Below are 15,080 nucleotides of genomic sequence, written 5' to 3' on the forward strand. Positions count from 1 at the left end.
TCCCTGTGGAAGTAAAGCCAAGGGGAGTGTTTGGTTTGACCTCAAATGCATGTACTAATCAGCCTTGTGGACCCGCCATCTGTGTGTGTAACATCCACCCAAATACTGCATACAGCTTCAATTACCTCGGCCACTGGTGGGTTACATAACTACCCCTGTGGGTTTGTGTGTGAAGAGGACACCTGAAAACATTTTGAGAGGCTTCTAATGAAACTTCATTCTAGTGAAATGATCACCTCTAATGAGATTACAATTCAGGGCTGCTATTGCAACTGCAAAAGGTAGAGGATGCATGCTCCAGACCAAGAGCCCTTAAACTTTTCAGATAATATTGTCCTTTTACAGTGATATATCCAAACACTCAGACATAGTAAGACCTATTACTGACAGTTTCAGAGAGCTAACATCTACAAAGGGTGTTTAAATTAGACCTCCTGGCACAGTGTATCAACGCTGAAAACAACATGGTACCTGCTAGATGCAGAAGTACTGTGTGTTTGTGCATGTGTGTGTTTACATGTTTATGTGTTTGTTTTGTATTTATTAATGTGTTAATGTGTGAGCATGTAGGAATGTGTGTGTGTGTGTGTGTGTGCACGTGTGTGTGTTAATGTATGTGCATGTGTGTTAGTGTGTGCGCACGTATATGTGTGTGTATGTGCGTGTGTGTAACACTACTCCTCTGTGGCATTCCCAGTTGCAGAGAAAGCTCAGCTATCGAGGAACGGTCGATAGCTGGGAACACCTGGTGAGGCAGTGCCTGCACTGGCTGGGCTGGTGTACCTCATTAAACATGGATGTGTAGCGCCACTTGATCCCACCAGCACACTCTTCACTGCACCCCATAAAGAAAACTCACAGGCTTCACAACTGACAATCAGAGACCCTTTCAGCATCACCTGTGCGTGTCAAGCAAGCCCACCCCCAACACACACACACACAACAAATACACACATACACTCATACATACAGTGGATATAAAAAGTCCACACACACTTCTGAAATTGCAGGTTTTTGAAATGTAAAGACAGAAATAACAACAATGTAAATATCAGACCTTTTCCATCTGTAATGTGATCTTCCATCAAACAAAAATCCAGAGAAAAAACAAATAGTTATTAGGAACATTTAAAATAAAAAAACTACAACACCCTGCTTGCATAAGTCTGCACACTCCTCCCAACTAATACTTTGTGGAAGCACCTTTTGCATATATCATAGCAGCAAGTCTTTGTGAATAAGTCTCTATTAACTTTGCACATCTAGACTTTGGAATTATATCCCACTCTTCTTTGCAAAAAAGTTCAAGTTCCTTCAAATTGCGAGGGGATCTCTGTGTACAGCTCTCTTTAGGTCATTCCACAGGTTTTCGATGGTATTGAGGTCTGGGCTCTGACTGGGCCATTCCAAGACTTTGATTTTTCCTTTTCTGAAGCCATGCCTTGGTCGACTTGGATGTGTACTTTGGGTCATTGTCATGTTGGAATGTGAAATTGCTCTTCATCTTCAACTTTCTGACAGAGGCAAGCAGGTGTTGTGCCAAAATATCTTGATATTTGGAGCTATTCATTATTCCATCTATCTTGACAAGCGCCCCTGACAAAGCTGAAGAGAAGTAGCCCCAAGAATGATGCTACCACCACCATGCTTCAAAGTCGTTATGGTGTTCCTTGGATAATGAGTTAGCTTTATTGGCTTTGCACCAAACATATCTTTTACAATTTAGGCTGAAAAATTCGACCTTTGTCTCATCAGACCATAGCACATTTTCCTACATGGTTTGGGGTGACCGAATGAATCTTTTGACATAATTTAGATGCGCTTGGATGTTCCTTTTTGTAAGAAAGGGTTTCCGTTTTGCCACCCTACCCCATAGCCCAGACATGTAAAGAATACGAGAAATGGTGGTCACATGCAAGGAGTGACCGGTACCTGCCAGAAATTCTTGTAGAGCCTTCAGTGTTGCTGTTGGCCTCTTGGTAGCCTCCCTGATAAGTTGTCTCCTCGTCCTCTCATCAACTTTGGAGGGTGGTCCTGATCTTTGCAACGTCTCTATGGTGCCACATTTTCTCCACCTATTGATGATGGTTTTGAGAGTGCTCCATGGTACATCCAGTGCCTTTGATATTCTTCTATATCCCTGTCCTGATTGGTACTTTTCAACAATTAGCTCTCGCAGTTTTTTTGGCAACTCTTTGCAGACCATGGCTCTCCCAGTAGGATGCAACCCCAAACATTCAAGCAAATCCTACAGCAACAGCTGACTTTAATCTGGGTTTAATCAGAATCACTTTTATTGATGGCAGTTGTATGCTATTTACCTACAGGCATGATTTTGAATGTGATTGATTAACGTTGAACACAGCTAGAGCCCCCATTGTGAAAGGGTGTGCAGACTTATGAAATCAGGCTGTTGTAGTTTTTTTATTTAAAATGTTCCTAATAATTAACTATTTGTTTTTTCTCTGGATTTTTGTTTGTTGGAAGATCACATTACAGATGGAAAAAGTCTGACATTTACATTGTTGTTATTTTTGTCTTTACATTTCAAAAACCTGCAATTTCATAAGTGTGTGTGTAGACTTTTTATATCCACTGTATGATCTGCCCTCCTAAAACCTCCACAATCTCTGCAGCGTGAGAGATTATTTTTCAATGTATGGTTGTATTTAGGGGAGGCATTAAAGTTTGTGCTAACAAGGGATTTTACATGTATAGGGTGCAGTGAACACACACACACACACGTACTCCACCCAGTCCATCATGGACTCCCTTTAAACCTAATGCTTGAAGGATTTAATTACAATCAACTAATTACACTCCTGTGCTTTGGATCCTGAGCTCATATTATAAACATCTCAACCTTGAATCCAGCTACTTCCCTTTGGTCGCGTATCACATTCCTAACACTTTGCCCACTGCTGAAGGAACTGGCCGTACTGGCTCAAAGTCTCAGCAACTCAGGCAAAGCAACACCTCTCACGAGCTCTCAGGTTCCAACCCTGCCCTGGCTGACCTCCTCTCCCAAATAAAAGGGGCCAGCAGTCTCCTAAAATACAACATCTTTTCCCACAGCAAGAGGGCATGCTAACCCTCTATAGTCCAGCAGGTGGTGGTGTAGGCAGGGGCAGACTGCATGTGGTGTGGGCAGGGGAGGAAGGGGGTAACATGACACCGTGAGGGGACGGGGGAGGAGCTGATCACCTTCAGTACTTCGCTGGTGGAAGCGGCGCCTCCTGGGAATATCTTCTCAATCTTTACAACCGGCTGCACCTTGGACTCTATCCCCCCCGAAATGCTGATGCCTGACACACAAGGGACAGCCGTGACAAGGTGTATCCATTACATCATTACATTATCATCATTTAACAGCTGCTATATCCCAGAGTGATTTACATAGGTTACAATTTTATCCATGCATTTGGATATTTGCTGAGGCATATATGGGTTAAGTACTTTTCCAAAGTACTTTGTCCACTGAGGCACTGCTGCTGCACCCTTCACCACAGTCACCACACACTGCACTCACTTTCAGTTAGTCATCATTTACCCAGGAAATGGTGGGCAAAAAAATATTTTTAAGAACAGGAGGTGATCACACTTTCAAGGTGGAAAAGGATTGTGAGAAAACCTAATGTGAATGTAACCAAAAATCTAGTTACATGGGTTAAGGGTATTAATAAAGATACAAATACAAATCTGTTTCTTTGATATGTTACAGCTGATGGGGCTGATGGGACCATTTTGGGTGACCCTTATACAACTTTAAAGGGCGTAATCATTGGTCTGTGTCAGACTATGACTGGAATCCATGTTGGAAGCTGGGGGGTTTAATATGTTGTCGTTTTGCAGTATGAATGGAGTTTAAATCCCATGTTCCCTAATTTAAGGAAGAGTGGTGGGCGAGGGTAGTGCCTCACAGCTGGGAGGCCAGCATGGTAGCACCTGCGCTCACCGCGGAGCAAAATGAGGCGCTCTAACACACCAGACAGCATTTCTCCCTTCATCTGAGGAGGCTGCATTTCATCTGGGGCTCTCTCTATCAACAAACTCATCTCCCTTGATACATCTTCAGCTCTTTCTGACAGTCGCCCTTGACCATCCACCAGACCTAATGTGGCATGGGTGGGTGGTGCTATATAAAGACTGGGTTCATACCCCTCCCCCATATGTCCCAATTTCAGTGGAACCTCAGCAGCAGTGGATGGTTCTGACATCTATTGGTCAGAGGTGGTACTGCACCCCAGGTGGACCTAAAGATACCTATTTATGTTGGATGGCTGGAGTGTATTACAGGTAAAGGTACACTCCTTGGTCTTTGGGTTTTTCTCCCTTGGTGACAATAGAGGATGAGCTGTAGGTGTCCTAACCCTTTCAACATTCTTTCACTGTATGTCAAAAGCATTCCCAGTCATTACATTTGCATGTTTACATTTAACATTTATTCATTTGGCAGATGCTTTTACCCAAAGCGACTTACATAGGTTACAGTTCTGTACAATGTTATCCATTTACACAGTTGGATATTTACTGAGGCAATTGTGGGTTTAGTACCTTTCCCAAGGGTACAGCAGCAGTGTCCCAGCGGGGATTGAACAAGCAACCTTTCAGTTACAAGTCCTGCTCCTTAACCACTATGCTACACTGCCGCCCAACCAGAAGTGATATACAGGCATTCATTCAAAACTACATCATGCTACATAAGCAATTGTATTCTCAGTGTTGGGTTCTTGGTTGCACACAAGGAAGCAGCAATGGGGAAGCCCAAACATCATTATTGATAAGAGCATCTGCTAAATGACATAAATGAACATGTAGTGCCGGACTCACCCAGGGACTGCTTGGTCTTGGAGATGGAGACAGTGGTGAGCTCATACTCTTGGGTGACAGGGGCAGGGCTGGCATGTCCATTCTGGAGGGAGGGGCCAGCGTGTCCGTTCTCCTGTGCCCTGGCCGCCTTCACCCCAGGGGCGGCTGCTGAGGCGGGGTCAGGGCCAAAGACCACGGACAGCGGGGGCCTGCAGTGGCGGGGCGAGCCCACCAGCCCATACAGCGTGTCCTTGCCTTTGTCCAAAGGGTCTCCTTTGTCCTTTTTTGCCGCGGTATGGCCATTCCTGAGCGGTGATCTCCCTCGTTCGGGAATGGTATCTCCCCCGCTGGACGCAGAGTGCATGGAAGCCTCGGAGTGGACTGTGCCACTCTTCCCTCTTGAAGGTGAGCATGGTGCCGTGCTCTGAATGGAGTCGGCCAACAGCCAGTTGGGGCGGGTGGGGCCAGTGGAGCGGGGGTAGTCGGTGGGGTAGCCATCCACTGGCACATCCAGGAGGGGGGTGAAGGCCCGGGAGGTGTACTGGGTGGTGTCTTGCGGCCTGGAGAGGCGCAGCCTTTCGATCTCCTCCATCAGCTGCCTGTCCCTCTCCAGGTCATGCGCGGGCTGCAAGAGGAACCCTCCTCTGTAGTCTGGGAAACAGAAACAACAGAAACCTGTCACTGGCCGGCTCACACCTGCAGTCAAGACTACATCAGCCTTCCAAAGCTTACAAAGCATACATAGAATAAAGCCATATCAACAACTGCACACAGTGCTATAATAACTGCCACCGTGTTGAAAATACAGATTAAGTGTTCCAATGCTGAGAGCTACAATAATCCAACAACAGTGCCAAAACCCAGCGTCAAGCGTAATACTATGCAGTGATGTACAACAGACAAAATTTCTGCCTTATTTAGATTTCTAGATTTCTGTCTACTGGGCAGAGACAAACTGCTGTCTGAAGAGGTGGAAGACATAACATGTCAGCAGCAGGAGATGGCCAGTGACTCAGCTGCCCAGCAAAGGGAAGCTTGTGTCTGCCCCCCCAAAGCACAAAAGCAGCAGTAAAGCTAACAAAGTGGGCAGCTAACAGAAGGGTCAGCACCAAGGACAGCTTTCCCATTCTGTGCCAGGGGGCATTTGCTACAGTCTGAAACAAGACCCCCCCCCAGCCAGGATCAAAGGTCATTTGGCTGGTGCGTCATAGGACAGGTGCTGGTGGCAGCACAGGACCGGTGACCCCTAGAGCTGTCTCTAAGGGCATGAATGGTGTCCATTTTGCATTGCTATCAGGGCTTACATAAAACCACACTGGAGCAGAGTCCTGTGAGACAGAGCTGTGAGGATGCAGAGCTAGGGGTAAATGAGGTGGAGCTGGGGCTGGGACTAGGGACACGGCTGAATTCATAGACTGCATTCCAAGGAACCAAGATTGTGGACAGAGGAGGATTATGTATCATGTAAGGGTACTGCCTGAATGAGTATACAGGTCTTATGGCCAGTCTCTCCAGCAGAATATGAAACGTCCGAGGAGGAGTGGGGGAGGCTAATCCCTGTGGTTATGCAATTTCCTTCTGAGCACTTCAGACAGCAGGAAAGGAAATATAGAGAGGGAGAGAGAGAGACAGCAAGAGAGAGATAGAGGCTGGAAGGCTCAGAGAGGCTTACTGCATTTGACAGTGCATGCTAAAACTCAGCTTCAGTGGGGGTACAAGCTCAGGTATGTGTACAATCGCACCCACAAATTAAACTGACCCCATCTACCTCAGTGATTTCCTAGGTACAGACAGACTGGGACTGGAAGCCTTTACTAAAGCAGCACTAATGAGCTCGATAATGCCTCAATAATGGGACAGCACTGACCTGGGATGGGGGTGATGAGGTGCCGTCTGGGGGCCAGACCAGTTCGGGGGGACCGCAGGACTGGGGACCTGACTGATTGAGTCAACAGGTTCAGCATGAGACACAACAGGAGTTTCTCTGGGAATGACTGTAATTAAACAACCTATAAGTTTACATGCCTGTACTGTCCTGATTCCATGACATCCCAAGATACAGAAATGGACATGGAGCTGCTATTGTATTTTCTGACAGTACAGAGCTACAAACGTTCAGTTAGTTAGCCTTTTTAGAGGAATCTGAAGTCATGCCGCAAGAGTTTCAAAGTCAAAGATGGACAGCCACAGTCATTTTGGGCCGAGTGCCAAATCGGTTTTGATGGCACTCCAAGTGCTTCAGGCTGCACTGTCAGGGAAAATTTTCAAAGAAAATTCCGCCAAATTTTTCCCCTAAAATTTCGCCTAGCAGGAGGCTTTGAAATACATAGCTAGCACTCACTTTTAATGCAACCATATAATTCACTGGTCTGCATTTTTCCAGCATTTATGACTTAAACCATGTAAGCTTTAGCAAGCCAATAAACACACAGCAATGGTAACAGTGGTAATTCAACACTAAAAGTGTAAAAGTGTGACAATACACACTTACAGTGTTGCATTAACACTATTTATTTTCTTGTGTTCAATACATGCCATTTCCAGTTCAGGATTGTGCTGGGGCTAAGAATGGGTGATGATGTGTTTTAAATATAACCACATAACCAGTGCTACGTTAAAAATAACCACCATGTCCACCACTTACTTCTGAAGATACAGTGTCTAGCTTTTCTTCAAGCAAGCACCTTGTTTTGCAAAACAATTACAGCAGCTCATGAAATCAGGTGACTGCCAGTGCAGTGTTAATTATATGAAAGAAAAAAATGGAACTTACAAACTCTGTGTCCTGCTTGTGAATGAAAATGTGTTATTTCAATTCTCAGGAAGACAAAAGCTTTCCTGAGGAATGTTTCATGAAGCATTGGGCGCATGTTAAAATGGCACATGGCATGACTGCAAAAGTGTCTTATTCACCAGATCGGCTTTTTAAGATGTCGTAGGCCTCCACTTCGAAGGGGACCACCATGCTGTCAAATCGACCCAGGTCAGTGGGGTGGATCAGCATTCTGGAGTGAGCACAGCAGGGAGGGAGAGAGAGGGAAAGGGAAGGAGAAAGAGAGTGTATGACCTTCAGTTGAGATGTAAGATTCAGGCTTTTTCAAAAATAGACACATGACACAGGTTATCCAGAAGGAGTGATCATTAAAGATTTTAAATGCATACAAAGACACATAAGTACCACATCTGCTCCCCCTACGCACCTACTCCCTCTTACAGAGAGAGAGAGAGAGAAAGAGACAGAGAGTGAATGCATGAGAGAGAGAGAGAGAGGTGGTGACATCAATTGGGATGTTCTCTCAGAAAACCCATCTGTAGCTCATTCAGTCTAACAGGTACACTACACACATGTATGAATGGAATTCAAGCTTGAAATGTATGTGAGGTTTTCCAAGAGGGAAAAATGACTAAAAAATAAAGGGGGAGAGGTCAACCGGATGCTCAGAGCACACACCAAGTCTGTTCCAGAGATTATTCTTGTTAAAATGAAGGTGGCAGCTGCCTAACTAGTTAATTAAAGAGCAGGTTTGTTTGGTGAAATTTAACTTAATTTATATTTAATCACCGTATTAGGCTGATGTCCTGTATTCTACACAGATCCAAGGATATGCCTCCAACAAACAGGGAAAACCATATTTGATATGAATTAATCATATTATTTGATTATTTGTTATGCTAGCCTACCCTAAATTAACCTTGCCTTGCCTAGCCTTTTAAATCAGACTCTGAAATTGTTTAATCAGACAGTTGTTTTCACAGACCCAGTGTCCCAGTCTGTTGGTGACAGACGTCTGCTTTAGCTCTGGGAAGAGGACATCCTCGGCACTGCAGTTTAATCACGGTCACTGATCCCAGGTCAGCCCCGCGGTTAATTCCCTGTGGTGCTGTAATCCGGCTGTTCTGCCCCTCTGTTTCAGGACCTGGCGTGAACTCCACCGCCCCCCCCCCCCACCCCCACCCCCCAACTACGTCCCACTCCATCCCACTCCATCACCCCACCTGATCTCTCGGAGCAGCAGCAGCTTCTCCGGCCTATCCAGGAGGGCCAGCAGGGGGCGTACTAGGTCCTCCACCACACGCTCTGTCACAAACTGTAAAAGTAGAAGAAGACAGAAAAGGGGATGAGAGAAGCAAAAACAGGAAGTGAAACAAAGATGCATCAAAGAGAGTGTGCCTTGGCGACATCGCAAGATGAGAGATATGATAGCACTGGTTGATATTTCATACACATAACCAATGACAGCCCTAATTAAAAGCTGTTAACTGATTTTGTGTAGTTAATTGCGATTAATCACAAATTTATCTGTCGAAATTTTACCCCAATGAAAGATTTTTAAGTGCAATGAGGTTATATTAAGAACAGTGGACACAATATGCTTCATACAAATGTACTTAAGTTCAGGTAACTGGAACAAGAGAAAATAAAAAAAAAAACTTGTGAAGGAGTTTTATTCACTCACACACTAGGGCTGCACAATACTGAACACAGAAAACACAAAATTGGGTTTAGATTGTAAAACAGATAACACAAATTTAAGATATGTAGTCTCATACTACAGCGTCTATGTATTGCTAAATCATGCTCAATAAATCTCACTCAAAAACTTTTCTGAAGTCCATACAAAAACCTACTCTAAAACCAGGATTTTGTAAATAGAACACAATTCAAAATTAAGCTGTTAGTCCAGTTAGACCAGTTAATTTCTCAACAGCAACAGCAGAAATGGCAGATTATTTTGAATAATACACAATTTTACACTATTTCTATTTTGTTCAACCAAGCCAGTTGCTTAGACACACAAGTCTGGTCACATTTCCAGATGACAAGGCAGCTCACTTCTTCTGCACAATATGCCCAGAGAGGGAAAACGACCTCTCTGATATGGCACTGGCACTGATATGGCAGGTGTTGCAAGTACTTGCAAGCAAGGCAGGCTAGCTTGTTGTGTGCCCTGGCATGTTTGGACCACCACTGTAGGGGACAATCCTCCATGCTGATGACAGGCTCTCCTTTGTAGCAATCCAGACATTTCTCAGTACAGTCCTCCTCCTCATTAGATTCAGACTGTGAAGCAACTAAGAGAGCTGCTTTCATCTGTGGAGGTTCAGACGTTGCTGTTCGCACTGGTTGCTGTGTAAGCATCTCTTCCTTAAGAATGCCAGCGATCAATGCCCACACCTCAGCTCTCTCAGCTCTGTGCAGGCACTTGAGGTCCTTAAACCTTGGGTCAAGTGCTGTGGAAATCTTCAGCCATGTACTGTTTGTTATGTCCTTGCATTTCTCCATGTCTGTGGTGAAGGTCTGCTTGAACTTGAGTATGTAGGCTGGGTCATCCTCTGAACTCTCCATCACCCAAGACAGATGGCATAAAGCAGGCAGCGCCACTGAACATGAAACAAACCTCTCTCCTCCAAGGAGTTCAGTAAAGTATCTGCAAAAGACAAATCAAAATCAATTAAATTGTGAGAGACTTATTCACATTTATATTCACTCACACATGAAAAGCAATACCGAACATCAGGTAGATGGACGTGAGGATTAAATAGAGGCAGTCATGCTCAACTATAACTGGCCTTTATCTCAGCTGAAAGCATTGGCACAAATTAATCTACATTAGCATACATTAGCACTGTGTAGCCTCTCAGCATTGACAATGCCACTGAAAGTAATGAGCTTCACCCTTGTTAGCAGCCAGAGAGAGAGGGAGAGGGAGAGGGTTACCTGCAGGGCTCCAGCAATGTCTCCAGCTTCTGCAGCTCCAGCTCAGCCTTTGTTGGCATGGCAACATTGGTTTTCTGTAGGGCTAGTGCATCTCTTAGTAGTTGTTGGTTTCTTTGTACACGCTTCACCATCTGAGTGGAGTTCCATCTAGTCTGCATTTCTTGTACGAGTGACTCAGTCTTCATCCCATGTGCAACTTGCTGTTTCTCGAGTTCTGCAGTATTTGGTGGACTGTGCTTGAAGTGCCCCACCACCTTTCGGCATTTGGAAAGCGCACCGTCAAATGCACTATTCTGCAGAGACACTGTGACAGAACGTTGAATGCTGTGCATCTGTGCTGAGTGTACTTACTTTATTTTCAATGTTCCACTGCTTCGCTGCATCCCTAAAATGTTCAGCGCACGCCTCAGCATGATGCCTCTCCTCTGTTTTCATGACGGTCAAAGCATGTGAATGCAGTTTCCACTGTTCATCAATATAATGGGCTGTAACCCCGAGGTAGCTATGATTCCCTAGTGATATCCAGTAGTCACCAGTAAGCGTGACCGTCGCTGTGAGCTCCAACTGCTTCGCTAGTTTTGCCCTCTCTGTTTCATACAGCTCATGTATCCTAGTGACGACTGTGGCTCTCGAGGGTGACTCGTAAGTCGTTGGACGCAATCCGAATTATGTTGTGCAGACCTTCGTCTTCCACTATGTAAATCGGCCTACATGCTATGGCTATCCATTTAGTAATTGCTACTGTTAATTTGCTGAAGATTGGCGCATCCATTGTTTTCCACCAAACACCGTCGAGCATGGTCTGTCGCATATTACCAGGGCTAACGCTGTTGGTGTTAGATGTGTGCTTGGCTTGCATGTGATATCATAGGCTGGATGTACTCCGGTGATAACTAAATTCAGCCTGACAGTAACTACACACAGCCTTAGTTTTGTCGAGCGGTCGTCTGGCAAAGTTTTGAAATGGAACTTCCCATTCAAGAGGCCTTTCTCCATCATTCACCAATTCAAAAAGTATAGAGCGACTTCTAATACAATCTGATTCACTTGAAGGCTAGAGTGGCACGCATTCAATTTGCAGCTTGAACTACGGGTGATTCATAGGGTCAAACAGGACCTGCGTTAATGGCACTAATTTTTTAAACTACGTTAAAGTGAGATTGCATTAATGCGTTATTATCGTGTTAACTTCGACAACCCTACTTTTAATACTACAGAATATTAAAACTTGATCAATCTACGCTTTCCAGCTTTGACAAGATCCTTTCTGATGTCCTCAGCACTGATTTCTTTGGTATCCTACATGATGCAATTATGTAGACTCCTAATTTTTCATACAGAGCCCTCAGGGAGGCTCAGATCACAGTTGATCCCAACCGTGCAGAGGAGAAGTGCAAGATCAGCGTTGGGTGGATCAGGTGATTTGGAACCCTTGATCCTAATCACACACGGCAGAGCCAATCCACCTGCTGTGTGACCTACAGGCATGTGCTGATCATGCACACACACACATGCACGCATACACATACATACAAACACACATACAAACACACACATGCACGTGCACACACACGCACACATATGCACACAGACACACACAAATACACACAGTCACACACACACATGCACACACAGCCATACACACAAATACACACATATACACTGAACCACACACACACAAACACACATATTCATGGCACAGTTCCCACACACTTGCATGGTATTCCAGACCATGCAGTGTGTCGATATGCCTGCACACATAGATTGGCTTAGGGTGATGGTCCATGCAGAGCGCTCCATCTGATCTTTCATGACATTACTGCCCATTCGAACTGTATCAGTTCATTTTATTTTTGGTTCAGAGCAGCTTTGCTTGTGGTGCATAGCCTCTCCTATTGATGAAAATTAGAGGTCTTCAATGCAATGGTGCCATCATTACCATAGGGAACTGTCAGTCACTATACAGCACTGTACATTTTTACTGATTTTACTGCATGATTAAATCATTTACAAGTCAAAATTATTGTATTCTCTTCACTCACAATAATGAACTTCAACTACAATTCAACCCATGTGGGAAGTGTTGGGTGTAATTGCTTGTTTAAAGTTATTTTCTTTCTTGATACACTGACATTAAAGAGAACCCAGGTCCATTTTCTGAAAGTTACCTTTTTCTGTTTTTCTTGAAAAAAATCAATAACATAAATGAACACTAACTTGTTTAGGTGAATGTAGCAAGCATGCAAAAAATCAATGACCTTACAATGCTGTGTTATATCCATCCTTGGTATGTCCAAACACTCCTGTGCATTGAGGACAGTTTAGTTCAGCCTGCAGGGGATGGTAGAGAACCTCACCCTTCTGCAGTGTGCCATGACCGCTGAGACCTCCTCCTCACTCAGGAGCTTCCTGGCCATGTCCTCCACCACGTCGAGCATCTCCAGGCCGGAGGAGGAGCTGTGGTCCCGGCCTCCTGCTTGGAGGTCCTTGGAGCTGCGCAGGGTGAAGGGTCGACCCCGCTCCTTGCCTGAGGACACAGAAATGAGCTTTAGTGAAAAGACTATCCTCCAGGACAGGCCCATAAACTGCAGGCTTTGACTCATTCACTGGCAGATGCTGTAATGTAATGTACCTTTGGAGGGGTGAGAGGCTGGGGGTAGAGGCCCTAACAGACAGGACAGGAATAATGCAAACACAGAGACAGCTTGGGAAATTCCCAAGAGCTATTGAGTCAATCTGGGGATTTGACTCAATAGTCCTTCGACTTTCCAGCCCAGGGCTGCCCAACTCAGGTCCTGGGTCCCACAATGCCATGCTTCTTTGATTGCTTCTTTGTGTTCCTTTACTCTTCAGCTCAAGAAGAAGGGCCAAACGCCTCCAAACAGTATGGGATCAGAAAGGAACAAATATCCAGGCTCTCCAGGACCCAAGATTTGCACCCCCCAACTCCCCCCAGTCCCACACTTTCATGCACTTCCCACAGATCCATGCATGAATTTACCCTTTTTCTGGCCTCTGCTTCCAGACTTTTGGCCTGTATTGGCAGGGACAAAATACAGACAAAACAATAAGTAAACTGATAAGTCTATTCCTCAAAAACTTAAACACTTTCAGCTTGGTGCACCATGCCTTGGCTGTGTCTGGAATTTGCCTGGCAAAGCTGGCTGCTGCTTAACTTCATTATGACATGTCAGTGGAGAGGGCTTAATTCACGCGGGGCTGAACTCGGAGCCACACCACAGGAATTACTGCATAATTAACACTCAAGTGGCTCAGCCCGCACACACCCCTCTCAGCCCTGATTATTCAGGCTTTTCATGTGCTAATGTGCTGTGCCTGGACTGGATTTCTATGCATTCTTTCAGCTGCTCATCAGAACACCGCCGAGCCGCTGATCTGGAGCAGCGCCGGGTCTCTGGGAACAGGAGTGTGGTGTCTGCGTGTGTGTGGGGTCAGGGGGTTTGAGCGTGTGCTAGTAAACGCATTTGTGTGTGTGTGTGTGTGTGTGTGTGTGTGTGTGCATGTGTATGTGTGCATGTACATGTGTATCTAAGGGGGTTTGTATGTGTGTATGTGTGTGGTTTTAGTTGGTTTTAGTGGTTTAGTTGTATGTGCAAGTGTGCATTTGGGTATATGTGGGTATATGTGTGCATTTGGCCAAATGTTTGATTATATGTGGTGTACGCTGGGCTGAGTATATGTACATTTGGGTATATGTGTATTTGGGGGTATGCAGGGTTGGGTATATGTAGATTTGCGTGTATGTGGGTTTGGGTATGTCTTGTCTCCCTTACCTTGGTCTGCCGCAGAGAGGGAGGGAGATTTGGAGTGGGAGGGGGATTTGGAGCGCCCCCTGCCTGCCTCCCCAGTGTCCCCCTCCCTCCTGTCCCGGGACGCTTCCCTTTTGCGGCCGCTCCGAAAGAGCAGGTTGACGAAGGTTTTGGAGCGCTGCAGGGTGCTTCCCTCGCCCTCCACCTTCCCCTTCTGCTTCTTCTTCTTCCTCCTGTCCTCTGGGGTGGAGACAGACAGAGACTGCATCACAAATCGCTTCAGAGCTCATTCAGAGAGGAGACACCTTACCTGGGCTTCATTACAGCACTACTAGTCTATACACACCCAGAGCCAGGCCACTCAAGATCTGCATGCAGCAATTCCAATGTCTTTAAACATCCGCATGTCTGGCTCACAAATTCTTTCAGTTGCTCATTGCTCAGAATGGGGCCACACTTCTGCTCTCTGTGCAGAGAAATGAGGCAAATTGCCAATCCAGTCAAGCAGTGAAAGGAGATCTAAAAGAGAACAAGGACTCCATGGCTCTGTACCAACCTGGTTGGGTTGAAGTAAGGCACTTAGTAATAGTATACTGATAGGAGCAGGGAGGAAATGGAAAGTAATTAGAAGTGATGTAGAAGGTACGAGAAACATACAGTTTTTAATTCAATATTGATAAGCATTGATTTAATGTGAAGGAAAAATATTTGTTAACCCTGGAACAAAAAACATGGAATATTATAGAGTTTTGTGTGGCTTGGTACACATTCAAATCCAGTCA

At 45.2% G+C, this 15,080-nt stretch overlaps 1 protein-coding gene across 1 annotated transcript in view; it reads right to left on the reverse strand.

Annotated features, from left to right (window-relative positions):
* Window positions 1-15,080, reverse strand: part of LOC118790522 (PDZ domain-containing protein 7-like) — a 28,550-nt gene that overhangs the window by 3,844 nt on the left and 9,626 nt on the right. The window contains exons 8-14 of the mRNA XM_036547461.1: window positions 14,323-14,536; window positions 12,886-13,001; window positions 8,806-8,897; window positions 7,723-7,814; window positions 6,677-6,748; window positions 4,831-5,460; window positions 3,205-3,305 (exon numbers count right to left, since the gene is read on the reverse strand). Of these exons, the coding sequence (XP_036403354.1) occupies window positions 3,205-3,305; window positions 4,831-5,460; window positions 6,677-6,748; window positions 7,723-7,814; window positions 8,806-8,897; window positions 12,886-13,001; window positions 14,323-14,536 (1,317 nt within the window). The remainder of the gene's footprint in view (window positions 1-3,204; window positions 3,306-4,830; window positions 5,461-6,676; window positions 6,749-7,722; window positions 7,815-8,805; window positions 8,898-12,885; window positions 13,002-14,322; window positions 14,537-15,080) is intronic.

The sequence above is a fragment of the Megalops cyprinoides genome, chromosome 15, assembly GCF_013368585.1.
Source record: "Megalops cyprinoides isolate fMegCyp1 chromosome 15, fMegCyp1.pri, whole genome shotgun sequence".
Lineage (NCBI taxonomy): Eukaryota > Metazoa > Chordata > Actinopteri > Elopiformes > Megalopidae > Megalops > Megalops cyprinoides.